The 14,432-nt window shown below is 42.2% G+C and overlaps 2 protein-coding genes across 3 annotated transcripts in view; one reads left to right on the top strand and one right to left on the bottom strand.

Moving 5' to 3' along the window:
• The window catches only part of pphln1 (periphilin 1), a 40,318-nt gene extending 32,887 nt beyond the window's left edge, over positions 1-7,431 (bottom strand). The window contains exons 1-5 of the mRNA XM_048267608.1: positions 7,365-7,431; positions 6,818-6,867; positions 6,482-6,546; positions 5,740-5,904; positions 2,459-2,526 (exon numbers count right to left, since the gene is read on the bottom strand). Of these exons, the coding sequence (XP_048123565.1) occupies positions 2,459-2,526; positions 5,740-5,904; positions 6,482-6,546; position 6,818 (299 nt within the window). The 5' untranslated portion in view covers positions 6,819-6,867; positions 7,365-7,431. The remainder of the gene's footprint in view (positions 1-2,458; positions 2,527-5,739; positions 5,905-6,481; positions 6,547-6,817; positions 6,868-7,364) is intronic.
• Positions 7,424-13,471, top strand: zcrb1 (zinc finger CCHC-type and RNA binding motif 1). Of its 2 annotated transcripts, none has more exons than XM_048267438.1 (8): positions 7,424-7,507; positions 7,853-7,962; positions 8,303-8,331; positions 8,425-8,536; positions 8,992-9,099; positions 9,606-9,718; positions 12,696-12,768; positions 12,965-13,471. In XM_048267438.1, exons 2-8 carry the CDS (start codon positions 7,879-7,881, stop codon positions 13,103-13,105), a joined length of 660 nt encoding a protein of 219 aa, XP_048123395.1. In that variant the 5' UTR covers positions 7,424-7,507; positions 7,853-7,878; the 3' UTR covers positions 13,106-13,471. The 2 variants fall into 2 exon arrangements, with proteins under 2 accessions (XP_048123395.1, XP_048123394.1); XM_048267437.1 differs by having other exon boundaries at positions 7,473-7,638.
• The last annotated feature ends 961 nt before the right edge of the window (positions 13,472-14,432 follow it).

Raw genomic sequence — 14,432 nt, 5'->3', positions numbered from 1 at the left:
TAAAACTAGTTCTAGAACACTGGTGTATTTTTCAAATGTGTGTGCCGCAATCGTGTCTGGTGTAGCCAGTTACACTGATTCTGGTGGATATAGCTCATTGTTGCAGCAGACGCTGCGCAAACGAACCGCTTCAGCTACAGTACGTGCCTGAGGTACGTTCAATTTTGCAAACACGTAGGCGAACCTTCGCAAACAGGTTTCTGCTTGCCTTGAGATTTTTTGGCAAAAGTTTGCAAACAGTCGCAAAACAGTCTGAGGAGGTAGTTCACATACAGTGGAGCTGGACAAAGTGGTACTTAAAGTGTGCTGACACGAATATCAGATATTATGTATTTTCTCTTTTCTCAGGATACAATATAATACAGATATACAATAATAATTCTAATCCTCTAGTGTTCCAAGGTAGGCTACTTAAATGCTATTTCATAAAATGTATAGGTTTTTTCCCTTAACACCTCCAACCCCACCCCACACACACACACACACACACACAAACACACCCCAAGAAATCATGGTGTATATCGAACTGTGGGTCAAAAATCGTGATACAAACCGAATCGTGAGTTTGGTGTATCGTTACAGCCATAGTTTGTGCCTAATGTTTACACCAAATTGTTCAAATTGAACTGTTTCGAGAAAAACATGTTCGCCACTGTTTGCCACATCTGAACGGACCTCTGGAGTAACCTGCCTGTTAGTCACGACACAAACACCTCAGTCAGCTCCGGAATAGAATGCCTTCACTCAGCGAAAGAACAGCGCAGCTGTGGCCTGATGACAGACACACGCCGTGGGACGTTTTAAAAGCGGGTCTGTCAGGTCAGACCCCATTCTCAGCTCTGATTTACACCTGTCAGCTGTGCCTGAGGTCTCTACCTGGACCTCCAAATCACCTGGGTGAGATCCGTGGGCTGAACTGCGTGGAGACGGTAGCCTGTTTGTTCACACCTCAGGGAGCAGACGTGGCGGAATGAGAGACGCGGATAAAAGACACACCTTGTGATTTCACACGTGACATAAATAAAGCAAGGAATGAAAGAAAGAGAGAAAGAGAGAAAGAAAGAAAGAAAGAAAGAAAGAAAGAAACACACACCTCTCTTGCGTGTATGCTGAGGTTTGTCATCTCATTCAGTCACTGTGACATGACCAGGCAGGCCAGGTGACGACATGTTGGGGACGTGCACGTCTGCCCGTTAGCAACGCTCGCTTGTCCCCTTTTGTTTCTCCGCCAAGTCAATTAGTGGCACGGCGTTGTCGGTCAGGGCAGGTGCAGATTTGGTAGGGGAGGGGAGGCCATAAAAGCGCTGCCGTGGCGGGGACTTGACAACTTCTGGGCCTTTCCCATGGGGAACAATTAATGATGCTGAGACAAGGCCAAGCCACATGATTAACAATCAGTGTGATGCATGTGCGTGTGCATGTGCGTGTGCATGTGCGTGTGCATGTGCGTGTGCATGTGCGTGTGCATGTGCGTGTGCATGTGCGTGTGCATGTGCGTGTGCATGTGCGTGTGCATGTGCGTGTGCATGTGCGTGTGCATGTGCGTGTGCATGTGCGTGTGCATGTGCGTGTGCATGTGCGTGTGCATGTGCGTGTGCATGTGCGTGTGCATGTGCGTGTGCATGTGCGTGTGCATGTGCGTGTGCATGTGCGTGTGCATGTGCGTGTGCATGTGCGTGTGCATGTGCGTGTGCATGTGCGTGTGCATGTGCGTGTGCATGTGCGTGTGCATGTGCGTGTGCATGTGCGTGTGTGCATGTGCGTGTGCATGTGCGTGTGCATGTGCGTGTGCATGTGCGTGTGCATGTGCGTGTGCATGTGCGTGTGCATGTGCGTGTGCATGTGCGTGTGCATGTGCGTGTGCATGTGCGTGTGCATGTGCGTGTGCATGTGCGTGTGCATGTGCGTGTGCATGTGCGTGTGCATGTGCGTGTGCATGTGCGTGTGCATGTGCGTGTGCATGTGCGTGTGCATGTGCGTGTGCATGTGCGTGTGCATGTGCGTGTGCATGTGCGTGTGCATGTGCGTGTGCATGTGCGTGTGCATGTGCGTGTGCATGTGCGTGTGCATGTGCGTGTGCATGTGCGTGTGCATGTGCGTGTGCATGTGCGTGTGCATGTGCGTGTGCATGTGCGTGTGCATGTGCGTGTGCATGTGCGTGTGCATGTGCGTGTGCATGTGCGTGTGCATGTGCGTGTGCATGTGCGTGTGCATGTGCGTGTGCATGTGCGTGTGCATGTGCGTGTGCATGTGCGTGTGCATGTGCGTGTGCATGTGCGTGTGCGTGTGCGTGTGTGTGCGTGTGCATGTGCGTGTGCGTGTGCGTGTGCGTGCGTGTGCGTGCGTGTGCGTGCGTGTGCGTGTGCGTGTGCGTGTGCGTGTGCGTGCGTGTGCGTGCGTGTGCGTGCGTGTGTGCATGTGCGTGTGTGCATGTGCGTGTGCATGTGCGTGTGCGTACCTGAAGTCCATAGGCCTCCCTGGGAGTGGCTCCTCCCTAGCTCCTCTGTAGTACTGGTAGGACTCATCCTGCATTATGCAGCAACAATAACAACACAGATTACTTTCAGATATTTTACAGAAACACACTGTGAAGGTAAATTGATTCATTACCAGTCAATTTATTTATATAGCGCCTTTCGTACCAAATTGCAATACAAAAATCCGAACAATAAACATTGATAAAAACATTAGAATAGAACAAGACATGGAAAAGAACAAGACATTCATTCATTTAAATGGTGTATTTCACGCACACCATATTTACATAGTTATTTCCTCATTCAATATGCTTCAGAGGGACATGCTATGAGTTGACTGTGCAGCTGGTTTGCTAAAGGTACACTGACATTAGACCATATTAATGCTAATTCGCTTTGAGGGTCTTAAAGGAGAATTCCGGTGTGATTGTATAGTGTGTTGAAACATGATCCCGAGTGTGAACGTTTGTCTGATAGCTCATCTCGGCTTGTCCCCTGCACTCAGAAATCTGCCGCTAGTTAGCCGATGCTACCAACAGTTTTTCGATGGGGGTGCCTCGGGCATCGGCCTAGCCATGCAAATAAATCACTGTTTTACACCATTTACAAGGCTCAAAGTAGCTCCATACTACATTGGTAGACTTCTAAGGGCCTTGACATTTAAAACGAGACATTGAGAACTGGTAGTTTATTTACAAGACGATTTATACAGACAGTACTGAGTATGATTTGGTACGTCAAGGCCCTCGGAAGTCTATCAATGAAGTAAATACATTTTTGTAAAGGTTTTTAGTCAAAGGCTGCCATTGACATAATGCCTTTGATGTTGACATAGCCCACCTATGAGAGATGACATTTTCTGGCTCTGCTTCCAATGCCCATCTCACAACATTTCAGACAAAAAGTTTAAGAACCACTGGGACATACCAACCATGTTGAGATCTATGCATTCGCCAGTAGGTTGCAAAAATGCATTAATGATATAGGCAGTATACCCTGTAGCCTCATTTTGGTTTACACAATAGCCGCCGCCTGAATAAGGTGAATTGTCTCCTTTCTTTGAGCTCATGGAGAAAAAAAAATATTATTTTGTAAAATCCTATCTGACCACTAAGTGGCAGCAGAGGTTTATCGTTACACAGAGTTCATCACAGGACATCACTGAAAGACTGGCTACCTCAACATGCAAACCATTACCATGGAAACTCAAAACACTGGTCACAAACAAGCAGTTAAATGTCACCTCAGTCGTCCCTGTATCTGGTTTTGTTTCAGTTTCACTGTCATGGGCGTTATATTTTTAAAACAACATCACTGCCATTGGATTCAATTGTGTCAATCCATTAAAAGGCTTTTACATTTCATTGAATGTATTGGGCCAATATAGGTCCTAGCATCTGACGGGTCTCATACAAAGTGTTTTTACTTGTTTTTCAAGTGTCAAAAACACTCGCCTCCATACTAGTGTGGAATTTATTGCAGTTCATATGCAGGAATGCAATATTTTGGACATGAAACTGCATTGTACTACAACATTGTACTTCACAATATAACTACAGTCCCGTAACTGCAGTTATTTCTGTAAGGGGGTATGCGACAAAACAAGATAAGTAGCATGTTGAGGTTTAAGCCCGAGGTGCGTTCAAACGTGTGTGGCTGTTGCCTCGTTGCTTGCCATTATGTTTACAGTTAAGACTACAGACAACTAATTTATATAAAATCATTCATATTTAAAAAAAAAAGTCAACCAGGAACATTTGGCTCTGTTTGTCAACAGGCTTCAGGCTGCTCAACATACCACTAATGGTCATGGGTGTCGCCAGGCCATTTTGACAGGGTTTCAGCCCTGAATGCTTTAAGTGTAGCCCCGTAGACTGTCAAAGCCTGTTGTTTTGTGATGCAATGCAGCTAAACACTTGTCTCTGTCTAAACTCTCTAGAACGTCAATAACATATTGAAGTGCAATCTCTCAACAACTCTACAAATCTTCAACATGCACTCAGTTTTCATGGACATTGGGGGAGAGAGCAGGTATTTTATGGTTGTTGGCTTCTGCTTGTAGCTTGCTAATTCACTGAAGACAGACTTATGGTGGTTATGGATATATGGAACATTCTGAAAAGGAAAGGGAAATGAGCAGGGCTAACAGTGGAGGACTCTCCTGAAACTCTATCAGCAGAAGAGAGAGATTACACATATATATATATATATATATATAGATAGATACTTTATTGATCCCCAGGGGAAATTCAAGTTTTTTTTAATTTATTTTTTTAGATAGATATGTATATGTATAGTAGCCAGAGCAGTCTGTTGTGTCGACCAGTCATGAAAACTGGGTCTAATTCCAGACTCTTTTCTTCAGTGGTTCCATGTTGGTGGAATGAATTGCCCAGTGCTCTCCGTTCCTGTGGTAGTTTTGGGTCGTTTAAGAGGGGTCTAAAGACATTCCTATTCAACATATACTTAGTTGTTTAAGCGCTTATGTGTTTGTATGGTTATTATGGTTTGTATAATGTTGTTTTATTTGGGCTGTTAATTAATTTGACATTATTGTTTATTATTGATATTCTCCTTAATGTAGTCTTAGCATGTCATTGTTTTTATATTACTGATTAAATGAACATTATTGTTTTATTATTGCCTTTCCCCTTTTTTTCCTATTGCTTTTCATTAGGCTATTGATTGAATTGATATTATTGTGTATTATAACTATTCTCCTTATTATATTTGACCTACATTCTAATCTGTTCCCTGTTCAATTTTAAATATTATTATGTTGTTTGTATTTATGTGTCGCTTTGGACAAAGGCGTCTGCTAAATCCATAACCATAACCATGTATATTGTGACAAGTACACACCCAAAAGGGATGAATACTTTGATAGACTTGGCCAAGCCATCCCAGGCTTCCTCACATTAGAAGAGCAGGAGAGGCTCGCAATAGTCTTGGGAAAGGATCCCGGCACCTACCAATATATATATATATATATATATATTCACAGATTTTGTTTTATGACTGTTATTTAGTCTTGATGAGTTCTAGACAATGTATGTTTTGGCAACACTTTCTTCACGAATTGTCATGCCAATAAAGCGTTTTGAATTTGAGATGCATGGACTGACTCCATGTCTACTATTTGCATCTCTCTCTCTCTCTCTCTCATATTGTGCTTCTACACATAGAAAACACAAGCTACCCAGCAATGCAGCAGAATGTGTTTGTTTGTTTGTTTGTTTTCTATCTGAATTAGAGCACTTACCCTCCGGCCTGGGGGCCCCGCTCTGTGTTCAGCAGGAAAGTGGGGGCCATCGCCATGGTAACTGCGGGGGGGCCCTCCTCCAGGGTAAAACCGAGGGTTGTCGTATTCAAAACCTCGCCCATAGTCTTCATCCGGACGCCCAAAACCAGATCTCCTGTAAGGGCCCTGGAAAGAGACACACATGTAGATAAGGGATATATCTCCACTGTTTTACACATGTACAGCTTTTCCTTGAAATAACCCTGACTTTGTTTCCCAGCTATAGCCTAACATCTTGTTTTACTTCCCTACAGTAAAATGCCTGTGAGGCAGAAGACAGAAAAAAAAAAACTTGTCTCTATACTATTTCAGTAGTTTTTAATGTTATCCACATTGTATGAACAGCTAAAATTATAATTGGATAGCGTGGACTGTTTAGGACACATTCGACTGTTTAGGACATAGCGTGGACTGTTTAGGACACATGTACAGGCTCTATTAAAGGTAGTGCAAGCAATGCTATGCAATTTCTAGCACATACGACTTTAGCAACATTCAGCGAATCCTCCTCACGATGCACTAGCTCTCCATTCTCGTTTTGCAAAGCCCTGGCTCTGTCAACTGGAGACAATGTGGGGTCAGCCTGTCCCCCAAACAGTTTTGTTACTAAACCACAAATGTGGAATACCCCCCAACATAGGGGGGTTATCCAGAGTTCAGAGAGAACCAGAGCTCTTCCGAGCTTCATGTATTAGACACTCACCCCTCTCTCCATAGGAAATCTGTCCTCATACACATCCCGAATACTCCTGTCCCTTCTGAATGCCACTGCAAAGCAAACAAAGGCAGAATATTACTACTAGTAGTAATAGTAACAGTAGTAGTAGCAGTAGTAGTAGTAGTAGTAGTAGTAGTAGTAGTAGTAGTAGTAGCATTGTGTGTTTAATGACAAAGATTTTCCTTTGGTACTTCAACTCATTACAGGACAAAACAAATAAAATATGCAATTGCTTCACTTTTTCCTTGGCTCCTATCTACCATTTTCCTTGGCTTCTATCTACCATTCCAACAACATAAAAACAGAAAATGATTTACTCACTTTTTCGCCTACTGTCTGTTAAATATCTTGGGGTTGCTGCAGTGTGATATCTAGGGCAATAAAGACAAACTGAGTTAGTTATGAAAAGCATTCAATTCCCCTAATGATACTGTACAGTCTACAGAACTGTGAAAACAGGTGTTTATTCTGATAACAGAACTCAGGGAGTTCAAGTGAGTGATACCAGCAGCTGTGTGCTAAGGTAAATGGGCATCGCTGCCTTCGACCCACCGATTTTTTTCAAAGCAGAAATGCACAGGTTTCAGCTACACATTTTCAAGACAACCACGAGAAAAATGGCTAATCATTTATTTACAAATGGCATGTAGACATATGGGTAAATGTCACGTTAACGTTGGCTATCATTAGCGATCTACCTAGCTTGTTTGTTGACAGAATGCTCTGTCCCTAATCAATGTGCCGTTCACGTTCCTGCAAAATTTTACCATGATGCATTTCTTTATTCATTCTACTCTACGCTCACAATAACAATAGTGTTAAAATCTATGGAGTATAAAGTAAAAAAACAGCACAAGAAAAAACTCACCAGGAACATTACGTTAATGGTTTATCTACTTCATGACATCCGGCGGCAGAAGAAACGTAGAGAAATTTAGTTTGTAGAAAGCGCTGTCAATCAGATCAACGTCATAATATTGCGCCAGTGTCAACAAGCTGTGGACTCGAGTTGTAAGTGTAGATTTTGTAAAACATAATGTTGCTTTCTGTGAACAACGTATCAGCAGTAACAATGTTTTAAAATGTATAGGGACATATTTTAAACACATAGTCAGAATTATCTGGAGAAAGACGTTCTTTAGGTAAGCAAGACTGCAATTCATCCATCTAACGTTGTAATATGGTGTGGTGTGTTGCGAACATCATCATCATCATCATCATGGGCTGTATCATCTCTTACTACATTATCATTGAAGTGTTTCTGATTGTAACTTGTTAACTTTGGTGTTCCAATTAACTTGTGGGGGGATAACAACAATAATGTGTAGCTAACGTTGATGTTACTGCTTTTATTAGGGTATTCATTTGCCTGGTGCACCAAGATGAGTGGTGGCTTAGCGCCCAGTAAAAGCACAGTCTACGTTTCTAATCTTCCATTTTCTCTGACAAATAGTGACCTTCACAAGGTAATGTCTTTGTTTATTTCCCCCATGGCTTATTTCTCTATACCCATACATACAAAGTTAAGAAACATGGCCACATCCGTACCCACGTGTGTCATATTTTGTACTGTAGCTCAGTCTGTGTTAGTAAAGCTTAAAATAGTATAGTTAGGTTTAAAGGCTGCAATCAGATAATTGTTAAGGTATTTCCTTTAAAAAATGACACAAGCCAATTAACTGATTACCTAAATAGTTGGTGATTCATATAATAGTTGACTAATCTATTAATTGATCAATTGTTGCAGCCATATATTTCACATTGAAGAGGTTCAGCTGATGCATGACGTTTTTTTTATTGTTACAGCTATTTTTAAAGTATGGCAAAGTTGTGAAGTAAGTACATTTCTTAATAGTCCTAGGTATTGTGTTTTGAAATAGTGGGAGGGCTACATGCGCAGATGTAACTTGTAATCTTTTTTTTTGCAGAGTTACAATTGTCAAAGACAAAGTCACACGAATGAGCAAAGGAGTGGCGTTTGTCCTGTTTCTCGACAAAGAGTCTGCTCATAACTGTGTACGGGCAGTGAACAACAAACAGGTGTGTAGCCTAACCAAAGTCCTTTTAGGCAAGTCCCTCCACTCGGCGGCCATATTGTAACGTTTTTTGGACACTTATCGGGCATCTATTTCGGCAGAAATGCGCGTGCGCAAGGCTTCATGACACCAACCTTGCTCCAGCGGCAAGATCACAACACATGATTGGCACGATGTATTCACAACACACCACATGACTTTTGTGTTTACGTGTATACAATATGTGTAGTAGACAACTGCCACATTGCCGATACAAACTAACCCCATGCATTTCTATGGAGGATTTTTTGAGTGCTGTCTCCTCATTTGAAAGTCTCTGGCCTAACACACTAACAGTGATTCTTCATTGAAGCACCAACTAGAAGCATCTACTTAAAATGTTATAGCCCAAATGTTTTAGTTATTTAGTCTAGTTATTATCACACACTTCTTTAATTCTGACTCGGTTTCTTTTTACAGTTGTTTGGAAGGACTGTGACAGCTAGTATAGCCATAGATAATGGCCGAGCAACCGAATTTATCCGCAGGCGAAACTATACTGATAAATCCAAATGTTACGAGTGTGGGGTAAGTATGTGCCTTAAGGTTCAGTGCACGTGTTCTATCCTGTTTTGATAATTAGGCATCTTGTTTTGGAAAGCCCCAAGTTTTCATAAGCTTTTACAGCTTTCAACTTCCCCAGTACAACGTTCAACTTGTATATTATCACTGGTTAGCCTTCTTGCTAGCTTTTATGTGTGGCGATTGTGTGATGTAATAAGAGTTTGGAATGTTTTTGCATGCCCTTTTGGTAGTTGGTTTGTTAATGTTAGACCTAAACTTTGTAGTACAGTATAGTAGTATAGTATAGTATTCTATACTACAGTTTAAACCACTTACTTCAGATGGATAAGTGGTATATCAATACCAATAGTAGTTCCCTATGAACAGGAAGGTGGAACATGAGACCAACTGTTTTTCATTTTTGTTTGTTTGTTTGTTTTTTACTAATGCAAATGTATTACACCATGTACCATACACCATGCCATCTAGGCAAAAATACACTTTGGTGTAACACCTTTTCTTCATGTTAGGATTGTGGACACTTAAGTTACGCCTGTCCAAAGAACATGCTTGGAGAAAGGGAACCACCCAAAAAGAAGGAGAAGAAGAAGAAGAAGAAAACACAGGCAGAGGAACAACAGTTGTAAGTGGCATCCAATCTCCTATGAATACATACTAGTGTTATGAATCTCCCTATGGCAGAGGGTTATGCTATGAAATGAGGAAACTGGCTTATCCAGGTAACCACTAATTTCAAAAGAACACAACATTACTGAGACAATAAGTGCTCGGTAGGGTGGTCTGTTAGAGATTAGCGGTTACTCCAGATGTTACCTACCCTGTTCTCGCGAGAGCACAATTTGCTCAGCGAGTCACTCTGGCAATCAGTAATGTTACTCATTACCCATGCCGTTGGAGCCGAGTTGCACCAATCAAATTGGTGTATCTGATATAGGCGGGCCAGAGGCGTGCTAAACAGATGACGACAGCGCTGCAATGTCGAAGTCCGGAATCAGTCAATGAACATTGCCGTAGTGTTATCCAATTGCGTGCAGTGATATTTTCGAGTTGGGCCATTTTCATCACTCATAGTTAGACCCTAAATCTTTCTAGATTTGGCTCTGGATTTCCAGGCTAGATGTTACCTAGATAAGCTAGTAATCTTGTTTCATAGCACACCAGTCATGATGACTATGATTTGAATAATAACAATACAATATCAGTCTCCAATGTCAGAGTTACTTATGAGTGCCATATAGAGTTCAGTGTTTCCCACAGAATTGAATTCTATTTGTGATGGTAGGTTTGCAGAATTAACTTAAATGCAACAGTTTTTCACAAATTAACGCAGCGTGGTTATGATGCAGATTTAAGCACAATTTAGCCTGTCGACTTTTATGCCAACAATTGCAGGATTGTTAATGTTTTCTTTGAACGTGCATGTAGGTTTGTTGAGAGACAAGGAGAGGCTGTGCAAAGGTGTACATAGCTCTTCAAAGAACGAATTCCATCCAATTTAAACAGTACAACATGGAAAATCATTGTGTGGTGGTCAGTATTGATATTGTGGTGGGCCGCTACAAATAAGTCAATGTATGGAAAACACTGGAGTTTGTTAGTATGTAAGAATACACAGTGACAAAATCATATGAATTCTGTTTTCAGTCCACCATGTAGTTATGGTCATTGGTTTGATTGTTGCCAGGGGAGACACTGAGTTATCCCTTTCTGTCCTGCCTCTCCAGCCAGGGGGACATTCAGCTATAATGCCATATGACAACTCTGACTGGGAATTTACACCAGAGCCATTTTGAAGCGTTTTTCAGATGCCCATCCGACATCCGTCTATTGTTAGCGAATTTCATTAGAATCAGTGTATCGGTTGACACTGGCTTACACTTGGTGTACACGCATATTACGGCGGTTAAAAGTAAAGGAAAGCATATGTTTATGCTTCACTTCAGTGTATGTAAACAAATGGATAAACACATTGTTGTGTCACATTTACATTTCGCTCTTGCTTACGGTGTAACTGACCACTGACGCTCATATCATACAGGACAGAACAGGTGTGACCCAGACCTGTGCAGTGTGCCAGTATTCTATTACTTCTCTGTAAAACCAACTGTCATTTCAAACTCCATCCAACAAACGCCAGCAAACACAGACGGCCAGCCCACACTGACCCTTCTGTTGGTGTTTGTTGGCGTTTGTTGGATGGAGTTTGACATGACAGTTGGTTGTATGAACATTCTAAAGACTACCAACTGACAATTCCCAACAGCTGCCAACTTTAGGATGTTGGAGATTGTTGCCGTTTGTTGTAGCAGTGTGCAAGCTCCCGAAGAAAACAACAACAACAACAAACAGACAGACAGAAGGGTAGCCAACCGTGTGAGGTCACAGAGAAGTAATAGAATACTGGCACACTGCACAGGTCTGGGTCACACCTGTTCTGTCCTGTATGATATGAGCGACAGTGGTCAGTTACACCGTAAGCAAGAGCAAAATGTAAATGTGACACAACAATGTGATTATCCATTTGTTTACATACACTGAAGTGAAGCATAAACATAGGCTTTCCTTTACTTTTAACCGCCATAATATGAGTGTACACCAAGTGCAAAAATAGAATTATAAAAACACATAGGTGCAAAGCTTCTGTACAAAACGTGATCCCTTTTAACGCCAACAAACACAGACGGCCAGCCCACACTGACCCTTCTGTTGGTGTTTGTTGGAGTTTGTTGCCGTTTGTTAGAGCATTGTGCAAGCTCCTTTATTACCCATTCGTGTCATTCCTGTGATGGCCAGCTGAATGCCTTTTGGTTGAGTGGCATGATGTCAAATATTGACCGTAGCAAAGTTGCTGTTGATGTGATTTGCCAAGCTCTTGTGGGTAAGCCCAAATCGGACAGTGAGAAAAGCCAATAAGGTAATTAAGGTGAAAGGGCTTGTTGAGTCTGCCCTTCAATGGAAAACTAAGCACTCTTTTCACTTCTGCTAAAGTAGCTTTGAGATGGTGGAAGGCTTCCAAAACCCGCTAGGCCAGTCACGCAAGGGCCTAATGCCGTTTAGAGTTTAACTAGAGTTTGGTTGTTGTTTGTGTCATGGATTCAAGTGTGCCAAGGACGGGGTTTTACAGGTAAGCATGTAAGGAGGACATATGGGATCACAGGGTTCATCTAACGTTACGTTCCTCAGTCCGAGTACCTGTAATGAATACAATCGTCATAGAATAAGATCGTGATGACACACTGACCACATGAAAGACTGCTTCTGGGGTCATACTCCATTGTATGTAAGCCGCACGTCTGGCCTATAATGTAATGAAGACTTCCTTTTGACTCTCCATAATTATACAGACATTTGTCTTGACATTTCAGTGCAAAATTAAAGATTAACTATACCCCCGACTCCAACCACTACATATTTTTGAAAAATGCGAGGGTGGACAAGGGAGTTTGGCGGGCCTGGGATGACAAAACAGATGGCATGCTAAGCCACTTTCAATACCCTTAAAATGCAGATTTGTATTGTTATTGTTTTTGTCAATGTTATTACCAGCATTGATGTCTAAATGCATTTTTAAGTCTTTATTGTTGTTTGTTCGGTGACAGTGAGGAGGAGGAGAGCGAGGAAGAGGGAGAAGACCCAGCTCTGGACAGTTTGAGCCAGGCTATCGCTTTTCAGGCAAGTACACAGTCCATTTCATTTCATTTAATTTTAATCCCAATCCCAATGAGGTTTTAAGAGCTCATTTGTGAGTTGGAGCGGAGAGACGTTTCAAAGCCATCTGACGTGAAGACTGAACAGGTGCCAAGGCAAGCCGCGCTTTGCCTTTTGAAATCTAGCTTGATGATATGTTTTCCTCTTCTTCCTCTTGCAGCAAGCCAAGATTGAGGAGGAAGAGCAGCGGCGGAGACAGGTGGTGGAGGACGCCAGTCAGGCCTCGACATCAGAAGATTCGCGCAAACCCAGGATCAAAAAGAGCGCCTACTTTAGCGATGAGGAGGAACTCAGTGACTGATGAGGAATTCTGATGCAGAGCTGTGCTGGAGTTGGTATTTTAGTTTGACATGTTCAAAATATTCCCTTCTGTTTCCTTCTGTCTCTCTCGCTCTCTTTTTTATACTGCTCTGAAGAGGCGCTCATTTAAAATGTTTTTTGAAGATCAGCATCAAAGGTGCTCCAAGGCGTCTGGCTGCACATTTATGTCAAATTAGGTGTCGTCAACCTCTGCAGAGAAGAAACGTGGATAAGTTATCCGTCTGGTGTTGAAGCACCCAGTTTCAGGTGTTAGCAATTAGCTCTCAGATACCCTTCTTATTTTCTGTAAATAAATATTCCACTTTTGTAATATGTGACCATTAAAGGTATCACTTTTTGTACAGAAGGTTTGCACCTATGTGTTTTTATTATTCTGTTTTTGTGTGTAGTGAAGATGTGTGAAATTATATTACTCTCACTTTAAGCATGTGTTGAGCCAGTTTGATCATATCCTCAACAACAATCTTCAGCACTATCTTATCCCAGTGTCTATAAGTGGTGTGGCCTACTGGTTAGGGTTTTGGGCTTGTAACCTAAGGGTTGTTGGTTCGATCCCCGACCAGTGGGAATGGCTGAAGTGCCCTTGAGCAAGGCACTTAACCCCTCACTGCTCCCCGAGCACCACTGTAGCAAGGCAGCTCACTGCTTCACCTCATTGTGTGCTCTGTGTGTTCACTAATTCACAGATGGGATAAATGCAGAGATCAAATTCCTTGTATATGCAAGTTTACTTGGCCTAGAAACCTGATTTATATTTAAGATCCTCTCCTTTTGACTGTGAAGTGTTCAGGTTCTGTCTACATAAAGCACAGATAAACCCTCTCCAAAAGAGCCATGAAGCAATGGCAAGTTCTTTTCTGTGGCCACAAGTAAATAGAATGGGTTGTCAGTGTTACTTTGGGGTAGTGTGCAATCAAAGACCATAATGATAATAGTAAAAATAATAATATAATTATTATTACTAGACATCATACTACTGGTCATTCTATAATCAGGGAGTTCATTACACAAGACTGTTGCACTATATTGCACTAATCTACAGAAGCTATAGCACTAGCAGATTTGTGTAACGTTTACAGGCAATATTTTCCTCTCGGGTTAGCTGGCAGACGTGGACGGCTCGGTACCACAGAGCTTGTCGTGTCGAGAAGCTTTCCTCTCACTGTGCTTGTCTTGCCGAGAGATGATGTCTGATCTCCAACGATCTCCCTGCTGCGCCTGACATGCATTCCCCGCCAATATTACCTGTTTCCCACCAGAGCAAGTAGATTATTGCAGTGATGGAGTGCACCGACCGACAGCCAGAT

The sequence above is a fragment of the Alosa alosa genome, chromosome 17 (assembly GCF_017589495.1).
Source record: "Alosa alosa isolate M-15738 ecotype Scorff River chromosome 17, AALO_Geno_1.1, whole genome shotgun sequence".
NCBI classification, from domain to species: Eukaryota; Metazoa; Chordata; class Actinopteri; order Clupeiformes; family Clupeidae; genus Alosa; species Alosa alosa.
Note: the sequence above shows the minus strand (reverse complement) of the source record. Positions and strands in the feature narration are given on the sequence as shown.